Raw genomic sequence first — 22,102 nt, 5'->3', positions numbered from 1 at the left:
AAGCGAATATAATAAAGATGACAATACTGCCTAAATTAATCTATTTATTTAGTGCTATAACAATCAGACTCTCAAGAAACTATATTAATGACCTAGAAAAAATAACAACAGGGGCGGAGCCAAGATGGCGGAGAAGAAACACACGACTCAGTGAACGTCCTCACTCCCTCACAACCAATTAGATAAATTAAGTCTCAAAATTAGCTCAGGACTGATAGATACCACAAGGACTGGAAGCACGACTTACCAGCTGAAGAGAATCTGGAGTTTCAACAGGAAAGGTCAGTTCTCAGGGGAGGAATAAGAAAGACCAACACAGACGGTGGGGTAGGGGCACACTGCGCCCATTGCGCTGGGAGGGGCTCTGGGATCAGAGAGGCCACTGAGGTAAAGGAATCTGGCACAGGCTGTTGGCTCTTCTCTGCTAATTATTTGGCAGTTCAGAAGAGAAAGCCAAAATATTTTAAAACTCAGATTAGATTTTCCCCGGACCCTGGGGGTGACTCAGGCACAGATCTCGGCACCAGGGGGTGTGGCCTCAGCTACCTCCTGAGAATAGTTAAGAGACTGACAAGTGGGTGGATACGGCCCAAGGCAACACACACTGCCTAGCTTAGCTGGAGGGAGTGGAACTCAGCTCCAGGAAGTCCCAGAGAAGCGGAACCTTTGAACTAGGGACCTCGGTTTCTGGCAGACACTTCCAGTTTGAGCACAGGGGCTTCTTACGTCACCTGCTGCAGACACCCACTCCCCACCCGGACACTTAGGCTGGGCTTCTTGCTGTCTTCACTATTCTAAGCCCTCGAAGCACAGTAGTGCTAATCACCTCTGAGGCACTCCCAGGGAGAGGGTGGGGAACTCTCTCCCAGAGCTCTCTCTTAGCTCAGGCTCAGGAGCCGCTGCATCCATCCGGTCTGGGAGGAAGCTGGTAAAGAAGTAAATAATTTCCTACCCCAGAGACAGACCCCAAAAGATTTTTTTTAAGTATGAGCAAAAAAGCTAGAAAAACCATAGATTCCTTCTATACAGAGAAAGAGCGGGTGTCCAACCCCGAGGAAGTTGACAGCAGAGAATCAGATAACAACCTAAAGGGGAACGATTCCTGCCCCCCATCACATAACTCTCTCCTAGAAGAAGCTCTTAAAAAATTGAGGGAGATCGAAGAAAAATGGGGAAAAGAAAGGGAAGTTATGATAGAGAATAACAATGTCCTGAAATTGGAGTTGGAAAAAATAAAGAATTCACAGGAGATGCATGGAAACAAAATTAGTGAATTAGAAAAGGTTAAAAAAACACAGGAAAGTAGGATTTCTGAATTGCAAAAGATAAAAAAGTCTCAAGAAAATAGAATTTCTGAATTGGAAAAAGAAAATAATTCTCAAAAAAAAAAAATTAGGGAAATGGAAAAAAACTCAATAGAGCAAAATAATTCATTTAAAAACGAAATTGGGCATTTACAAAAAGAACTAAAAACTGTGAAAGAAGAAAATAACTCCTTAAAAGTCAGGATGGAACAAATAGAAATGAATGATTCACAGAGAACCCAAGAATCAGTCAAACAAAACAAAAAAAATGAGAAGCTGGAGAACAACGTCAAATACTTACTGGGAAAATCTATAGACCTGGAAAATAGATCTAGGAGAGATAATCTGCGGATTATTGGACTTCCAGAAAACTATGACCAAAAAAAGAGCCTAGATTCTATTTTACAGGAAATTATCAAAGAGAACTGTCCAGAGATAATAGAAACAGAAGGGAAAGTAGATGTGGAAAGAATTCATCGAACTCCTTCTGAAATAGACCCTAAAAAAAGAACACCACGGAATATAGTGGCTAAGCTGCAGAATTACCACACAAAGGAGAAAATCCTGCAAGCAGCTAGAAAAAAACAATTTAAATACCAAGGTGCCACAATAAGGGTCACCCAAGATCTGGCTGCCTCCACATTAAAAGATAGAAGGGCCTGGAACCTGATATTCCGTAAGGCAAAAGATCAAGGACTGCAACCAAGAATGAACTACCCAGCTAAGTTTAGCATCTTTTTCCATGGAAGAAGATGGTCATTCAATGAAACAGAGGAATTCTATATGTTTCTAAGAAAAAATAACAACAAAATTCATATGGAAGAACAAAAGGTTGAGAATTTCAAGGGAATCAATGAAAAAAATAAAAAACAAAAAACAAATGAAGGTGGCCTAGCTGTACCTGATCTAAAACTATATTATAAAGCAGTAGTCACCAAAACCATTTAGTATTGGCAGTGGAATAGGTTAGATTCACAGGACCAAATAGGGTACAACTACAACAATCTAGTGTCTGACAAACCGAAAGATCCCAACTTTTGGGATAAGAATTCATTATTTGACAAAAACTGCTGGGAAATTAATATGGCAGAAATTAGATATGGACCCACACTTAACACCATATACCAAGATAAGATCAAAATGGGTCCATGATTTAGGCATAAAGAATGGGATCATAAATAGATTAGAGCAACATAGGATAGTTTACCTTGCAGACTTGTGGAAGAGGAAGAAATTTGTGATCAAAGGAGAACTAGAGATCATTATTGATCACAAAATAGAAAAAATTGATTACATCAAATTAAAAAGCTTTTGAACAAACAAAGCTAATGCAAACAAGATTAGAAGAGAAGTAACAAATAGGGAAAATATTTTTACAATTAAAGGTTCTGATAAAGGCCTCATCTCCAAAATATATAGAGAACTGACTCTAATTTATAAGAAATCAAGCCATTTTCCAATTGATAACCAAAATATATAGAGAACTGACTCTAATTTATAAGAAATCAAGCCATTTTCCAATTGATAAAAGGTCAAAGGATATGAACAGACAATTTTCAGATGATGAAACTGAAACTATTTCCACTCATATGAAAGTATTCCAAATCACTATTGATCAGAGAAATGCAAATTAAGACAACTCTGAGATACTACTATACACCTGTCAGATTGGCTAAGATAACAGGAAAAAATAATGATGAATGTTGGAGGGGCTGTGGGAAAACACACTGATATTGTTGGTGGAGTTGTGAACAAACCCAACCATTCTGGAGAGCAATCTGCAATTATGCCCCCAAAATTATCAAATTGTGCATACCCTTTGATCCAGCAGTGTTACTTACTGGGCTTATATCTCAAAGAAAAACTAAAGAAGGGAAAGGGACTTGTATGTGCCAAAATGTTTGTGGTAGCCCTTTTTGTAGTGGCTAGAAATTGGAAAATGAATGGATGCCCATTATGAGAATGTTTGGGTAAATTATGGTATATGAATGCTATGGACTATTATTATTCTGTAAGAAATGACCAGCAGGATGAATACAGAGAGGCTTGGAGAGACTTACATAAACTGATGCTGAGTGAAATGAGCAGAACCAGGAGATCATTATACACTTCAACAATAATACTGTATGAGGATGTATTCTGAAGGAAGTGGATATCTTCAACAAAGAGAAGATCTAATTCATTTCCGATTGATCAATGATGGACAGAACCAGCTACACCCAGAGAAAGAACACTAGGAAATGAGTGTAAACTGTTTTCATTTTTGTCTTTCTTCCCAGGTTATTTTTGCCTTCTGAATCCAATTCTTCCTTATGCAATAAGAAATTCGGTTCTGCACACATATATTGTATGTAGGATATACTATAACACATTTAACATGTATGGGACTGCCTGTTATCTAGGGGAGGGGATGGAGGGAAGGATGGGAAAATTTGGAACAGAAGTGAGTACAAGGGATAATGTTGAAAAATAGCTAATCATGCTCTAGATAACTCAATGACTATATCACATTTTTAGTCATAAACATTTTCTAAGCACCCACTATGTACATAGTGCCTGATGCAAAAGTGCTTAATAAATGTTTATCGAAAAACTAAAAAAAAAAAAAAAAACTAAAAACAAACAAACCCCCCCCAAAAAATCACAATGATGATAACCTTGAAAACCACAGCCTCTATTTATTATGTAATAATTAAAAAGAAAAACAACTTGCACATAACAGAACCATGGTTTCATATATAACTCTTCTTTTTCTGATCTATGCATAGAAATGCCCATTTCACTAATATTTATTTCATTCAGAATAAAAATAATTTTAAAAAAATCAAATGCCATTTTCAATCATAGGCCCTATGGCCAACAAGTAGAAGAAAATTGGTGTCTACTAATCTGGGGAGGGTACTGGCTCTATGGGGAAACATTGTGATAATCTACTAAGGAGCATGGCCTGTTGAAAAGGCCATGTACATGGAGACCAGATCAATCTTCCCAATGCACAAGTGAAGGCAACTGGTTTTCTTAACCCCTGTACTCTGAAAAGAAAAAGCCAGAAATCTTTTTGAAGAGTGCTGCCCCAATATTACATTCATATGGACAGATGTGACAGAGATAAAGACAGATTATGAAGGATAAGCTGCAAAACTCATTGTTCTGTGGTTATTATTAACATCCAGCTCCCCACCCCCATTCCACCTCTGCCCTCATCTAAGTCTCTTGCCTCTTTCTTGTTATACTATAACAGTTCTCCTAATTCATAATCCTCGATACAACTGCCACATGACTTTGAGAAGTCACAAGTTTCACTGCATTGCTTCTTTTCTCAAAGTCCTTCATGAAACAGCATCCTCCTATCTTTCTAACACATAAGCTTTGATCCAGTAACACTAGCCTCTTAGGCCAGAAATAAGAAACTGATACCTCTTGGTTATAGGCATTTTCTCTGGTTGTCCCCAAGCCTGGAACATTTTACGTCCTCAAATCTTACTACTGAGCTCCCTGGCTTCAAGTCCCAAATAAAATCCTATCTCCTGACTTCTGCAAATCAAGATGTTAGAGTCAACAGTGATTGCTATAACCTTCCCATGTTTACCTCTGGACAACTATAAAATAGTCTCCCAAGACAGGTCCTGAAGTAGTAGTTCAGCAAAGAAATAGAGTGAAACTATCTTTTAGTCCAAGAAACTTGAAGATTCTCTCTCACCCAGGTAAGGGGGAAAGAAGTGCAATCTAAATTAGAAAGCTCCCCAATGAGTCAGCAGCAAGCCCACTTCAGCAAATTAGTAGGAGATCTGAACCCTAGGATAGTAGAGCAAGCAAAAAATCAATACCATGAACCCCCTATGTCCCTTGGCAAAACCAAAGTAGCCTGCAGACTCCAGCTCTAGGGAATTATTTTGCAGAAGGGCAGCTTCCAAAGTCTAGATCTCTATGTGTCTAGTGTAACTTCAAGAAAACACAGAAAACACCCCACCTGGGCTCAGCACTCACTACTAGGTATGTTGCCAGATCCCTATACATTGCAAGCCACAGGGCAACATCAGTGCAGCACCAGTTAGTTAGCACAAGAAGCCCGGGGCAGTATTTCTTCCATCTAGGGAGCAGATGGAATTTAAATTTAAAATCTAAAAGAAAGGAAAGAGGGAAGGATGGAGAGGGGGAGAAGGAGAGAAGAAATCTCTCAAAAATCAAATCTCCACAACAAAATCTAACCACAGAAAGTTATTGGGATGACAGAAAAGACCAAGACACTTGGTTTTATGGGTAAAACTCCAAAGGAAAATCAGAATGTTCTCAAGCCTAGAAAAGAACTCATGGAAGAAATCAAAAAGGAGCTTAAAAATCACATAAGAGAGATAAAAGAAAGAATGGAGAAAGCAATGAGAGTGATACAAGAGGATTATGAAAAAAGAACAAACAGTTTAGAAAACTGCTTAAAAAGCAGAATTGGACAATATGAAAGAGGAAATAATCTTTAAAGAATATAACTGACCAAAAGGAAAAGAAAATATAAAATCTAACTGAGGAAGACAACACCTTAAAAGTTAAAATAAGGCAAGTGAAAGTTAATGATGATTTGATGAGACATCAGGAAACAATAAAATCAAAAGCATGAAAAAATGGAAGAAAATGTTAAAACCTCATCAAAGGTTTTCTATTGACCTAGAAAATAGATCGGAAAAGACACCATCAAAATGACTACCTGAAAGCCATAATCAAAAAAAAAAAAAAGAACCTGGACACTATCATCCAAAAAATTATCAAGGAAAATTATCCTGATGTCCTGGAACCAAAGGGCAAAATAGGCATTGAAAGAATTCACCAATAACTTCAGGAAAGAGATGCCAAAATAAAAACTCCAAGGAACATAATAGTCAAATTTTAGAACTATCAAATCAAGAAAAAAATCTTACAAGTAGCCAAAAAGAAATAACTCAAATATTGGGGAGTCACAATCAGGCTCACACAGGATTTGGCAGCAGCAACATTAAAGAACCTGAAGTAATGGAACATGATTTCCTGGAAGACAAAGGAGCTAGGACTACAACCAAAGATTACCTACCCAGGCAGATTAAGCATTTACTTCAAATAGTCATTAAAAGAAATAGAATAAATAGGTCCTTTAGAAGAAGGGGAGAATTTGGAGGCTGGAGGAAGATATTCTGTTTTAGACACATTGAATTTCAGATGTTCAAGTCAAGATATTTAGAAGACAGCTGGTGGTACTGATGCGGGTTCTGGAAGCTTTAAGACTAGTCCTTTCAGACTGATTTATTCCTTTCTGATTCCCAATCCCTCCCAGCTGATGCATTATCAATTCAAGAAGCTAGGACTTTTGATTCACAAATCCTAGTCAAAAGCACCCTTTTGAATTCCAATAAAAGATCAGGGCCTGTCCCAGAAGATCTGAGCCAACTTGGGACTCCACCCACAGACCCCTTTAGTTAAATCTCTCATTATAAAATAGCCTAGCTGGAGTCCTCTCTTTGTAGAGGTCCCAAACATGGCAGCCATACACTTGGCATGCCAAGGATCTCTGCCCATTGGAACACTGTTTCCGGTGCCCTCTTATTTCTACCTTTAACTTTTACTAATTAGCCTTTAACTTTACTTCCAAACCCCATAATAAACCTCTTTTATCAATCTAGGTTTTCAGGTCTGTAAATTCCTTTACAGGGGACTCTTGCACCACCACTAGACCTCATTTAACTCTGTATCCTTGTGCCGAATCCAAAGGGGTTGCAGGGGAGCTCAATTTGACTCCCTGTACCTTGAACCTGTCACTAGACCAAAATTAAACTCTAATTTCATTTGGGTACCCCAAATCTATACCTCATCAGTACAGCACTAGATATGAGGAAAGAAGAAGGTATCCCTTCCATATCCTTTGTCTAAAACTACGTTGTATTTATTTTGTAATTATTTTACATATACTTATTATATATATATATTGTCTCCTTTACAAGGATATAATTTCCTTGAGAGCAGCAACTGTTACTTTTTTTGTTGCATCTCCAGAACCTACCACCTAGTACGGACTTTAAAATGTTTTGTTGAAGGGTGGATACAATAGTCATCTACACAGAGATAACAGTAGAGGCTCAGAAAAGCTGACAATGTTACTGAAAGTATGAGGGTATCTAAGAAGAAAGGTCTCAGGGCAGAGCCTTATTATACATGTTATCAGAACATAGAAACAAATAGAACTGAACAGGAATGGAGGAGTCCCAAGATAAAACAGGGCTACAAAAATCTAGAGAAGAGAATAGGCAGGGCAAGTTAGCACTGTCAAAAGTGCAGAAAGGTCAAGAAGGATAAGCTCTAAGGAAAAGGCACTGAATCTATCAATTAAGAATGATTTATGCTGGAGAAAACTTTAAATAACAATGATTACAATATCTGACTCATTTGTGAGTTTTATAAAATAGTTTGAATATCACAGTTTAGCATTTCATTAATTACAACAAAAGTAAACTTTTAACAATAAATGATAATTTTTTTCTATTTTTTTTAGTCATTTCAATTTCATATTATTAGAGAAGCTCTCTCAATTCTATTATTGTATTTAAAGAGAAAAGTTCTTAGTTTTATCCCAGAGTAATTTCAAATCTCAAAAAAAAAAATTAAAACTCATATACACTTACAATTCAAAAACCATATAAAGCATTCCATCTGAGCTATATGTCTCCAATAGTTCCACAATATGTGGATGCTTCAGCATATGACAGATACTGGCTTCCCGTTTCAGATCTATAAGACAAACACAAAAAAAGTTTCATTAGTTTTAAATGAACTATAGCCCAAAGTGACTCATGAATAAATGGATGTGTTCTATGGCATCATGAAGATTTTTCTAACTAAATAACTCCCTTAAAAAAACCTATTTAATCCAACCTGAAATGTTTCCCCCCTCTGAAATATTTTGAGCTAGTCTTTTTTCATACCTTCTACCACTGTGAACTTATAGTCTTTATAGTTAGCATACACTTAATTCTGAGATATTTACAGCATATAAATGAATATGAGTTGAATATACACACAAAATTTACAGTTGACTTTTGAAAAATCTAGTTACTTGGTTAACTATCTATTCTAGAATCTACACATCTTATCCAGATCACTTCACAAGCTATTCCTGGTCCTTCCCACCTAAAGCCAAGAATGACAAAATAATCAAAACTATCACAACAGAAAGGAAAATAAGCATTGCACCTAATCAAAATCAGGCAAAAAAAAAAATTGCCAGTAATATCATTTTTAAAGGTTTTCTAAAGCACTTTCCTTACTTACATAATATTGCTACTTTCTTATGCTCCTAAAGCTTAGTGACTGATGTTTTAGGATTATTAAATCTTTAGTTCTATTAAAATCTTCTACATTAAAAAAAAAAGAAAGAAAGAAAGAAACTTAAACAATTTCACAGACCTTAAAAGGATTGCTAACACAAAAGTATAAAAATGTTTTCGGAAAACATTTTTTCATGAGAGGCTGCGAAATAACTCTCAGTCTCTTGCTGCAGTATACCTTCCAACCTCATTATTCAAATGAAACGGCTCTATCCTAAGTTACTAGAGGAAACTAGGTGATGAACCAAAGTAAGGAAGACACTAAGAAAATCACTTAAACTCTATCTCAGTTTCCTCAGATGTAAAATGAAGACAGATAGTTATAGCACTTATTATAATAAATTATTACACTATAATTATTTTATAATTATTAAATAATTAAAACAATTATTTTATTATAATTATGTATTACATACTAATTCATTATGAATACAATGATATGACAAAGATAGATACTAATATATAATAATGTTTTTACACATAATAAATATTATATCATAACAACCCTACCTAAGGTTATATGAGGGTAAAAGAAGATAATTATTTGTCAAATATTTGTAAAACATCGTGCAATTATTATTACTACCTTCAATAAATATCTCATCTATTTTCCTTTCTCTCTTGACATGGTCACCATCTTGTTCTTATCACCTCAAGTCCTAACCTGTTGTAATAACCTACTGGCTTGTCATTCCCCACTCCAGTCTATTCTCTATTCAGCTAACAAACTAATCTTTCTAAAGCACAAGACTGACCATATCACCCCATTATTCAGTAAACTCCAGTGGCTCTCTATTAGGCTCCAGAATCAAAAATGCAATTCTGTTTGACTTTTAAAACCTGAACTCTTCCTGTTCTTCTTTTACTTTATTCCTTTTCCATTCCTCCAATACAAAAGACCACCCTCCAACTTTTTACAAAAACATCCTCCCCCCCTTTTGGCTGTCTTCATGCCTGATATGACTCCTCAACTTGTTTCTGTTTCTGGTTTCTCTGGTTTCCCTCACATCTCAATGAAAATCTTAGCTTTGAAACCTCAATATTTGAAAATATTTGGTGACTAATTTTTATTATTTCTTTTGGTGTCCGCTTTGGTTTGCATACTCATCTAGAATACTGGACTTTTCAAGGTGAGAATTTCCTTTATTGGGCCATTTTAGAAATTTCTAGACTTTATCATGATTTTAGTAATCAAAGAGTTAACCAATAAAAAGTTCTATTTACTTTGTGGAAGGTTTGAGTGATTTTGGCTTAATGGCATGTGCCAAAACAAAGTGAAACAACAGATTCTTCACTTTTCTTTCTGTTTTAAAGAATAAAAGCAGCAACAACACAGTGGATAGAGTACCAGCCCAGAAGTCAGGAGGCCCTGAATTCAAATCTGGCCTCAGACACTTAACACTTTTTAGCTATATGACCTTGGGCACTTAACTCCAATTGCCTCAGCAAAATAAGTAAATGAATAGATGAATGAATAAATTTTTAAAATTAAAAAAAATATTTAAAAAGTATTCAAAAAATTTACCTTGGTCCCACATCATTTTTCATCCATCAATTTTTAAAATTTCCCCTTATATAAAATAGGGACAGTTTTACAGTCTATCAAAGTCAAGAGTAAGATGCTTGATTTTAAAGTTCCTTTAAAATGAAAATATATATATATATTAATAGTAGTTATGTCATAATAATTCCTTATAGTCATGTAGAAGTTTTTTTTTTTATTAATGTCAAGACCAGGACCTGATATCTGATATTGTGAATTCTTGACCTGGGGAAAAGAGATCATAGGACAAGAGATTTAAAGATAGAACAAATTTTAAAGGTGTAAGTCTAACTTGTTCACTTTATTGATGAGAAATTGAAGCCCGTATATATGACATAACTGAATAACCTAATGCTCCCCAAACGTGTTTACTAGTTTATAACAGTATAACAGTAGAAAAATATATTTTAAATATATGGTATAATGTTATTCAGGGCTCTATTTTTCCCAATTACTATGTTAAGAATTTTAAATTAAAATTTTGAAAAGAGTAATAAAACTGACATGACTGTTCTGAGTCTGTAAAATAGCATAATTACTAGAAACAAAAACAAGCAATCTGTGATGGTGTTATTATATTGGTTTAATTTCCTTTCATAAGCACTTTGATCTTTGTTCTAATATTACTTAAAATAAACTTTTAGAATCAAAGAATAATAAAAAAAATTGTTAAAAAAGATGTATGTTACTTTGAAATTGTAGTACTTTCTGTAGCTTAATCATTTCCAGTATTTCCTAATATGGATCGACATTCTAATATAACATACGTTTATCTAAAATAAAATGTAGTTTGATCATCTGCAACATTAATGAAGCATTTTAAAACACTATTGCAATGTATTTGTGCATTTTTTGTTTTAATTTACAATACAAAATGAACCAGTTGAAATAATTCTCTTTTCAAGTCTCTTTTTTTTCTTCAGTATTTCTTCTTTTTCAATTTAACATGGTTTACTAATCCCACTAATCCCTATTGAGAGAAAATGCCAGTTTCATAGAGAAACAATGAATTATCAGAATTGGAAAGAGTTTGTATGATCCCACTTTTTTGTACTCTGCTATATTCTTTGGAGCATTCACTCTAAAAAATGCTTTATTAAGATAAAAAGAAAGAGACAGTAAATTTATTTTTTTAAATGAGTGCTAAAATGTACTAAAAGATTTTCCTTGATAGTTCTGATGCATTTAAAAAAAAAATTTCTAAAATGTCAGGAAATACAGAGAACATCATGCATCTTCCCTATTGAGACAAACCACATCATCTGCATCAATCTTGCTTACAAGCAAGGGACATCCTAAAAGTAATAATTCACAGAAAACATTTTTTTTAAAATGACTGACTAGATATAGTTTATTACGGTATACACTGTAAATGTGTCATATAGGAAACACTGGTGTTACAGGCATGAGGAAAAAAAGAAAATGATACTAAGATGCAAAGTGATAGAAAAAGAATTCATTCAACAAACATTCATTAAGCATACTCTGGCTGCTTGTTAATTGGAAACATACCTCTAAGGAATGGATGTTGACTCATGAAATATAGTATTAGGATCAGTCATGTATAGGTTTATCTCTAGAATCTGAGGCAACAACCAGTCCTAAGGTCCTCATTTTTGAGTTCAAGTTGAAAAATAGTGCAAAGGTGTTATTTGAATAATGAACAATGCAATCTACCTGAATTTAGCATTATTCTTTGTCTCTGTAAATATAATGAGGAGAACACACTTTTGAAAAACAGGGAAAGGGGGAGATGTTAAAACTGCATTACAGAATGTGTCCAAAATCTTGGTGCCACTTTAAGCTATTAAAATTTAATTAAGCAAAAAAAGTTTAAATTAAAGCAGTTTGTTTCAATAGCTTAATTAATATATAAAATGCCACTATTGTGGTAGCAAGAGAAAGAAAACCAGGTAACTTGGGATCTGTTACAACTAATTTGTAATGAAGAGAATCAGGCAAACTTAAAACCTTCAAAAACTTATGTGTCATCAGCAATTAGAAATCAGTGAATTTTAGGAATGAATAAGTCACACTCAACTCTTTTTCCTTATTTACCTTATTTTATACCTAGATCCAATCAATTGTCAAGTTTCGTCAATTCTACCTCTTTCTAAATAGTTCTCACCAGCTACCTGCTTGCTTTCTCTTCACTCACAATCAACTTCCTGAAGTTCTTCATCATCTCTCCTCTCTATTATAATAGCCTACTCATTTGTCTCCCAGCCCCTTGCCACGCCTCTCTCTAATCTTATGCCCAACTGATAGTCCTAAAACAAAGATGATTCCATTCCTCTCTACAGCCAACTACATAAATACAATTTCCTATACTTGACATTCAAAGCTCTTCCCTATTATGTTCTACATTCTACCTCTTGTTTCCCTGCTCAGGTTCCTCATACCCAGAATGCTCTTTCCTCAATGTGCCTATTGAAACTCCTATCTAGAGTCAAGGCTCAGCTCAAGTGCTATATATTATAAGAGGCTTTTACCAATGTCCTCAAATACTAGTTTCTCTCCCCCAAAAATGTTTTGTGTATATTTCATATTATCTGAAAACAGGTTTCTTTCTAGAAAAATACTATGAAAACATAGAGTACTTTGTTATACACACTAGAACAAGGTAGGTATTTAACAAATAGGGAAGCTAAGTGGTGCAGGGGCCTGAAGTTAGTGCTTCCTGAGTTTAAATCCAGACCCCGACACTTACTAGCTGTGTTATCCAGACAAGTTACTTAACCTTGTTTGCCTCAATTTCCTCATCTATAAAATGAGTTGGAGAAGGAAATGGCGAACTACTCCAGTATCTGTTAACTCCTCAGCCATTAGTGAAATGACTGAACAGTAAAACTACTTAATAAATGTTTATTGAATTGATAGAGTCCTGAACTCAAAGACCAAACAAGAGTGTCTTGAAGCAGCTATGAAGTTACTAATACAACCAGAATGCAATTATTTGCATATGACAGATAATATATTAAGAATAATCTGACAGTAGTATGAAAAGTAATAGAGGCAGAGATTGGAGGCAGGGAAAATTATTAGAACTCTAAGAATCTTAGTGTATCATTGGCTCTAGCATGTTGGATTTGCAACTAACACTCCCTTCAGAATTCTAGGGACATCCCTGAAGGGTTGGGTCAGAGGGGGTTTTTCTAATCATTAGCTCTTACCAGTATCCTTCTCCCAGTATCAACAGATATGAATAAGTAAGCCATAATTAATTAGCTGTTTTTTTAGAAACTGGGCATTTTCTAATTCAGCAAAATAAGAACAGTAACTAAAAAACATTTTCAACTAACCCAATGACAAAATCATTCCATTTTATTCAATATCTTTCAAGGACTTATAAATTGATAAATAACTTCTGAATATAGTTTAAATAACTTTAAAGCATATTTTCAAACCTTTGATTCAAGTGAGATTCTCACCTGGTTAAGCAGAATATCTTGTAAGCTATTTAAATTGGGTGAATGACTCAATACTCATCTTTATAATAGGATCATAAATCTAGAACTGAAAAGAATTTAGCTGTCCTCTAGTAAAATTCTTCTTTTTGCAAAAAAGGATATTGAAACCCAGTGAATACATATTTATTGCCTCTTAGCAAGAAAGGGAAGAGAAGAGAAATTGAATCCAAAAGGGAAGATACATGGAAATTTAACATGGAGAGATGAGAGAAAGGAGAAAAAACATTCTGCAGAAAAGTATTCTTTGAAGAGGAGTCATGTGTCTCATTTGGGAGAAGATCACATGATTTCTTTCCTCTGAGAGGGAATTTTGTGAGAGTATTATGTCTTCAAGGGCAGCATTCCATCCAAGGAAAAGGGATGAGTTGGGCACAGCTGGATTGTGTATTGGCTAAGGAACTAGAGATGAGATGGCATATTCTTTGAGAAAGATACAGAATAGAGGAAAGGTTGGAGGGCCTCTTGAAGGAGTGGGTGAAAGGAGTGGAGAAGGAGGAAGATATAATAAGAGAGATAGAATAAAAAGAGACTGAGAAAGAAAATAATGAGAAAAAATAAGATGGGGGTGAATTCACAAATAGTCATTTTAACTTTGAAAGTGAATGGAATATTTTCAGTGGCTTTTTGTGGTGGCAAAGACATGGAAGTTGAAAGGATCCCCTCAATTGGGGAATAGCTAAACAAATTGTGGTGTATGTTGTGATGTATTAATACTGTCTACAGTAATGATGAGGTCAATAATCTTGGGGAAGCATTGAAAAACTTGCATTAAATGAAGAGCAAAATTAATAGAACCAAGAGAACCTTTGTATACAATAAAAAACAAAATTTCCATCCTATTTTACAAAAAAATTCATATTTGGTACTATACCAATTAAACTATAAAAACTCTATGGAGTTGAACAAAATGAACAAAATTTATCAAGGGAATAAAAATTCTAGAATCTTAAGCAAAAGGGAAAAAAAGTAAAATGAAGGAGTATCTTTAACTAGATCTCAAATTACACTATAAAGTACTAATCATCACAAGTATTTAGCTAAAAAATGGAAAAGTGAACACAATCCAGCATTCAAAAAACAAAATAACATAAAGATTCTTTACATAAGGTAAAAAGGCATTTCCCAATACTTAAATTGTCAAAAGAAATTAACAGTCTCAAAAGAATGACAAATTATTAACAATCACTTAAAAAGAATGCTCCAAATCACCAATAATAATAGAAAAACAAATCATAGAAATACTTAGTCATATCCAGAAAAAGACAAAACTGACAAAATATAAGAAATAAGTGTTAGAGGGATAATAGAATGCTAGAAACATAATGCACTCTTTATGGAGCTATGAATTGGCCCAAATACTTTTAATAAGCAGTATGAAATTATATGAAAAAAGTGACTTTGATCCAGGGATTCTAATGCTAAGTATTATACCTCAAGGGAGTCAAAGATAGAAAAAAAAAAAAAAAGAAAGAAAAGAAAAAAAAAAGTTTGATACAATACTATGTTTATTGCAGTACTTTCTCTAGGAGCAAAAAACTCAGAAACAAAAGAAGTACCCATTAATTGGAAAAATATCAAGGAAACTGTAGTAGATGAATGGAACATACTTAATAAATGCTCCAATCATATTCATTGATTCATATTCCTAAATTTGGGCCCAAGCCTGGTTACAATAATTTTAGTATATTTGATTTGTTTTGTTCTTTTTTCCAAGTATATTGTTGCAGACACTTTTTACATTTTTAGTTCTGCTTGTAAAATATTATTATAATGTAAGAAATAATACAGAGATGCATGTTTCTGATGTTGAACAATTTGACAGTACCAAAGGTTTATTTCTGGGTCTTAAGAAATTATAGCTATACCACTTGTAGGAACAGTTTCATAAGTATGTCTTCAGAATTGTTGCTTCCCAAGATAATGGTCACATTTCCAAATATATGTACTGTTAATTCCAAAGGCTCTTGGGTTTAAAAGGTCTTTGATTAGTTTTGCTGAACTGTCTTTTTTCTCTTTTTGTATTTTTTTCTTTTTAATGAGGGTCTCTAGAAGACAAAATGTCAATATATTAGCAAAATTAAAAATAAAAGATATCTAATAATTTCATTTTATCAAAAAAAAAATCAGTACAGAAGGCAACAGGTAATCTAAAGAAAAGGAAATAAAAGGAAAGTGGGTTTCACTATAAAAAGTGGCCGAATCATTTTTAAAAATTACTGAAATCATAAAATGTAATTTTTTTTTTCAATTCAAAATTTTGTCTAGGGTCAAGTCTATCACTCTAAAATACCACTTTTCAAGTTAGTTTTTTAAATCATTAACAACAATAATCAATACAAAGACGTCTATAATACAAGCATAATAGGGATTTGAGAAATGGCTAGAAGTATAGGATTTGTAGCTCAACAAGATTTTCTCAAAACCCTAAAAAGGGTTTGAACTATCTTATTATTTCAGCTATAAAGGAAATATGAGTCAAATCCAGTAGATTAAAAAGAGATATACACAGACTCTTAAAAAACAAACTGAGGAAAAGGAATTAAGAAATGTTTACAGCCCCATGTAAGATTTAAACATCCTTTGGAGATGACCTGGATGAAGGCTTAGATTTAAGGTGAAAGCACATTTATAGAAGCCTAAGTGGTTTCAGGGGCAAAAATCTAAGTTTCTGGTGGGGAAGAAAGAGGGATATAGAGATAGCATAAACTATTGATATTATATATGTTGCCTGTGTTATATATGTTAGCCTAGCTAAATCAAAGAAGTTCATCACTAGGTTTAGACACAAAGTAATGAATCTTTCATCAACAACAATACTCAAAAGATTATTTAATAAGTCATAAGAACATAGGAAGTACCTACATCTTCATCATCACCACCACCACCATCATAATAGCAACAGCAACAGAAACAACAAAAGATCTCTGAAAGATGGAAATAAATATGCTATTTATAAAATTTAACAAACCCTTATCTAAAAAGGGTCTTGAGGACATAACAGTGGTGCTAGATTCTTAAAGGTTATTCTGGAAGTGAGATAAAGATCTGGATCAGGGGAAGATGAGGCAAAAGTTCCCTCCTATCAGAGCCAATCCCCACAGATAAAAGAGGCAAAGTATAAAGTCAAATTTTAGTTATATGTAGAATGGATTTTTAAAATAAGTATACATATTCATAAAATTTACTTTGCAAAGGTGACTGACTAAAAATAACTACCAGAGGAATTGTAAAAGAAGAACAAGCACACATGCATTTGGAGCTATAAGTTGGATAAAACATCCTGGAAAACAATTTAGAATACAGTCATATCAAATAGCACATATGATTGTGTTTCATTTATTCTTCACAAAAATGTACTGACTTCAATAACTAAAAGTTACTGTACGTTCTCAAAAGCTATGCCAGCAAATTGTATACTATCAGGTTTCTAATACAAGACTGGTTATAATCTATATGTTTGTTGCCTGCACATCAGCCTAGCTAAATTCAAAGAAGCTCATCACAAGGTTTGTACACAATGTGATGAATCTTTCATCCAAAACACTCAAAGATTATCTAGTAATTCAAAAGTATTGAAGAAATCATCACCATCACTACCACCACCATCGAGAGCAACAACAGTAAAAACATCAAAAGATCTTTGAAAGATGGAAACAAATATCCTATTTATAAAATTTAACTCATCTTTATCCAAAGTGTCATAAGGTCATGAAGATAGTGCTAGGTCCTTAAAGAATATGCTGGCACAGAATAATTTGCTAGTTAATCTTACACCAAGCAGAAAAGATTTGGAATATGCAACCAGATTGATCTAAGGACCAATCTAAGTTTAGAGAAGGTTATTAGTAGGCGACTGTAAACCAAGTGACTAATTTTGGAAACCAAAGAAATTTATAAAACTCCCTAGTAAACCATGGAGGGAGAAAAGACATGCAATTTTTAGAAACATGCTGTGTGAGTAAAATGGAAAAATTGTTCTTTCCTCTGAGAAGGGAATTTCCAGCAGACTAGTTGGAAGACACAAGCTAGGACAGGAACATTGAACATCCTGCTTGAGCAGGCAAATATACTTAACTAAACAGGACCAAAGAGCTTTCCTTTTATGCCACAGAATGCTGTTTCTTGCCTTGTAATCCTACCTGTCCCTATAGCTATACAACAAAGGACTAATTCTCAAACATATAAATTGCAATCAGAAAGTTGTTTTCCTTTGAGGGCTATTAAATCTCTTTATCATTTGGCTACTCGTTTTATTTCCAGTGGTGTATGGACCCAGCAGTGAAGGGAGATTCTTCTTGGGCTTTCTGAAAAGCCAAGCTGAGAAAAACTCCCTAACAAAAGCACAAAATAGATGTAATCTGAATATTAATGTAATTATGAATCTTTTAAAAGGCTATGGCAATAATTTTACATAACACAGTAATTTGAACCAAGTGTAAATATGTTTACAAGTAAGAAATATGTCGGAGTAGCTTTATGAAATGGTTAAGATTCATTTATAATGAATATACACATACATAGCTATGAAAAAATTCTAAAAACATTTTGATCTTTTAATTAGGTAAAGCTTTGTGATCATAATTTTATTATAATTTTTCTTAACTAATCTATTCTTTGATAACTCATAAATTTCAATATAATTTAAACTGAACTGATAAAAATTTTAGCTTATTTACAGTTCAAATTAGTGATATTTCATTACAGCTAAGATAAAAGTTAGTATTCCAATAGAGAATATATAGGCAAGTGATCATTCTAATAGCAATATTCTGTCCTGTATGAAGAAAATTTGTTTAGAATATTATTTCCCTTAGAAATTTGTCCCTAAGACATTTTGGAGCTTAGAATAGATTAATGGAACCCATAAATCTCTGTCCATAAGGCTGCTATATATGTGGCAAAATGACTGCCTAACAAGAATTTGAGATGAGTTATCACAACGAGGTCAATCAAAATATACATGAAAGGCTGCAACATATAAGCAACCAATAAAGGCAAATCAGAACTAGAATAAAGAATGCCATTAAATAACTATTAAAAAAGTAAGAGAAGATGGACTGGTCGATCCCATGGCAAGAACAAGGGATGATAATCAGTGTATCTTTAAAATGTTGGGAGAGACTGAATAAAAATTCCTTTACTCAAAATGGATTCTCCATTGGTGAATTTTTTGAGAAAACATGGATAAGAATCATACAAGACAAATAAGCATGGAATAGCTGTGATCTATACTGTTAGAGGATCAAATTGATGAACTCATAGGTACATGAAGTGTAGAAATTGTATCAGAGAGCACATATTTTATCACTCCAAAAAATATCAATTCCCAATCCTTAATTTCATAGATCAACAAAAGCCAGAAGAGAACTCAGTGTTGCCTATTCCAAGAGACTCATTGTATGCTGAGGAATCAATGCTAGATAGGTTAAGTAACTTGCTCAAGGTCACACAAGAATATGAAAAATAAGAACCCCAATTCCCAGACTTCACAGCTTTCCACTCTACTAGGACATTCCTCCTTAGGTACTGGGTAAATACTTGTTGAATTGCTTTCTCATATTTCAGTTTTTCAATATATAAAGCATTCTCTTTCACTATAACTGTTGAGGTAAAGGAAAACTGAGGCTCTGAAAAGCCAAATAATTTGTCCCCAAGTCACTGAGCTCTTAATGGCATGGCAAGGATTTTTTTTTTTTTTAAGTTTTGTTGATGCCTTTTGTCTTATATAACAATGATTCCTTGATGTACTTTCTGCCCACATTGACCCTAGCGAACATTCTCTGATAAGAGAGTCACTCTACATTCAGTGTTTCAGTCAGATCTATCAGACACATTTCATTAATATACAACCTGCTGGGAGAAGGAATTTTCTTTTAACTAATAGACTCCATCCTTCTAGTCAGAAATGACAATGATTAAGGGGCTTCTAGGCTTTCCACATGAAATTTTCATCTAATATTTTAAGGTAAAAGTAAAGAAAAAAATCAGATCCTACAGCAATCAACAAACAAATGTACAAGGATGTCAGTAAAGTTTATAGAGTTATTAATTAAAGATATCAATGTTAATGTCCCTTTGGAGAAGATCTATCTTTCTAGAAAACTAAGCATTTCTCTTTTAATCAATAGAAAACAAAGGAGACATTAGTCAAATAAAAGGGACCAATGATAAAATAAAGAGATTAATAATCATAACAAAATTAATAAAATGTTACCTATGCATCAGGTACTGTGCATATGCACTTTATAATTATCATCTCATTTAATCCTTACAACTCTGAGAGATAAATGCTACATTTTCTCTACATAGTTCTAATCATCATTTGAAACTTTTCAATATACTCCCTATTTTAATTAGGCCCTCAATTCCATTAAGATTAAGGCAGGAGATTAAGAATAATTGACCATAGACACTTATATTACTCTTTAAATTAAATTAAATTTATTTAGAAAATCCTTAATTTTACAATTATTATTTATATTATTTTTACTAATTCTTTAATTTTTTAAAAAAACAAATGAGGCCTTAATGCAAGATTTTCACAGGTAACAAAGTGATACATTTATGCAAAAGCACCAGACACAAGAACTATTGCAATGGCTTTTATAAGAATTCTATGTGGTTTCCAATCTTATATTTGTCAATATACATATTATTATATTATATATTATGTATATTATATATTATGTATTACATACATATACATAATATATATATTCTTCCAGTTTTGCTTACTTGATGCTACATCAATTCATATAAAAATACCTCCTATTTCTCTGATTTCTTCTAATGTTAACATTATTTTTTACAACAAAAATATAACACTGTAAAACAGTTTGTTCAGCTGCTCACCATAGTGGTAGGATCTCACTTGTTTTCCAATTTTTAATAAAACAAAAAAAGTATCGCTACAAATATTTTGGAATACACATGCACACGCATACACACACACACACACACACACACACACACACACACACACACACACAGAGTATTTTTTCTTTAGCCTTATAACCAGTAATGACATTCTTTGACTGAATTTTATAAACAGATTAGTGACTTATCTCACATTATTCAAAGGACTGGACCAACTCAAAGCTTAAGTTTTATTAGTATGCCTCTGTACTCTCAGGGCTAAGCTATCCAATAATATTTCTAAATTCTGAAGCACTTTACCACTTTGAGGCATGGGAAGCAAAAAAAGTCTTAAGAGTTACTTTAATTTAATTTCTTTTACAAGTGATTGTGTATTATTCACATAATTATGTTCATAATGATAATGGTGATAGTAGTTAGCATGCAAAAATAATGCATGCATATATTTTGTAGTGTCTCAATGCTACTCTTAATGCCTGTCCATTGATGGCACGGCTAGGCCACATTTACCTGTCTTCAGGCACCAACCCAGATAACATAGAGACAGGTAGGGGTGAAGTGAAAGAGAACTTTATTCTTAAGTAGCACATATTTATACTCCCCTGAGGATCTGGGAGAAGGGGAGATCCTGTAAGAACCTGGCATAATGGGATTGGCCAGAGAAGAGGGAGGGAGGCTTGCTAGGCTTTGAGAGAACTAAGGAGGGAGTACATGGTACCTGAGGCCAGACACCACCTCTATGCCCCACCTCCACATAGGACTCACCTGTGCCTCATTACCACAGGTAATCCCACAGGTCCTCCCACATGCCTTGAACTGCATTCCTTGCTCCTAGAGGCTTTTTAACCCTTATATCTCCCCTCTTTTTTTTTTTTTTTTTTAAAATAAGACAGAATGTTCTCATGTTGATGAATGAGAGGCTCTTCCATAAGCACCTCTAAAGAATTTTCTAAGAATACATATAAAGCATCCTAGCAAAGTAGGCAAAAGCAAAAGAAGCAACAATACAAAAATGGCCACATAGAGCCCATAGATACATAGAAGGGAATGGGAAAGGAAGCATGTTGGATCCAATCTTTAAGTCGGTCTGGCAAGGATGGTCATCTCTCTGTTATGGCACTGTTTCAGGCTTTTCTTGGGTCATCTCCTTCTCTTCTTTTTCAGCCCCTGTTTTAATAGGGACAATTTTCCTTGTTCTTTCTGGAATCCAGCAACCTTCCCTACCAGGATCTGCAATACTTAAATATCATGACCCTCTCCAAAGTACTAAGAATGGATCGTGCCAATGTCCTTCCTCGAACTTTTAAAGGACCTTTTGAATGTTCTCTGGCACTTGAAGCACTGTTTTTATGGAGCTTAGTTTTCTGTCCTGTCTATAAGATTGTGACAAATGTATCATTCCTGGAGAGAGGCCGGTATCCCTATCCAGGCACAAAAAATTGTAAGTATTTAAGGTCTTATCCACATCCATCTGTGTTGGCCAATGGGGGTTCTGTTTAACAAGAATGGCCTTCAGAGTACGATGGGCCCATTCCACTAGGGTCTGACCCTGTGGATTATAGGGAA

At 34.0% G+C, this 22,102-nt stretch overlaps 1 protein-coding gene across 1 annotated transcript in view; it reads right to left on the bottom strand.

Annotated features, from left to right (window-relative positions):
- Positions 1-22,102, bottom strand: part of CASK (calcium/calmodulin dependent serine protein kinase) — a 367,163-nt gene that overhangs the window by 225,973 nt on the left and 119,088 nt on the right. Inside the window, 1 exon segment of the mRNA XM_074300811.1 lies at positions 7,946-8,051. Within this exon segment, the coding sequence (XP_074156912.1) occupies positions 7,946-8,051 (106 nt within the window).

Source organism: Sminthopsis crassicaudata, chromosome 3 (assembly GCF_048593235.1).
Source record: "Sminthopsis crassicaudata isolate SCR6 chromosome 3, ASM4859323v1, whole genome shotgun sequence".
In the NCBI taxonomy this organism is placed as follows: Eukaryota; Metazoa; Chordata; class Mammalia; order Dasyuromorphia; family Dasyuridae; genus Sminthopsis; species Sminthopsis crassicaudata.
This window is presented reverse-complemented; position numbering and strand designations above follow the sequence as displayed.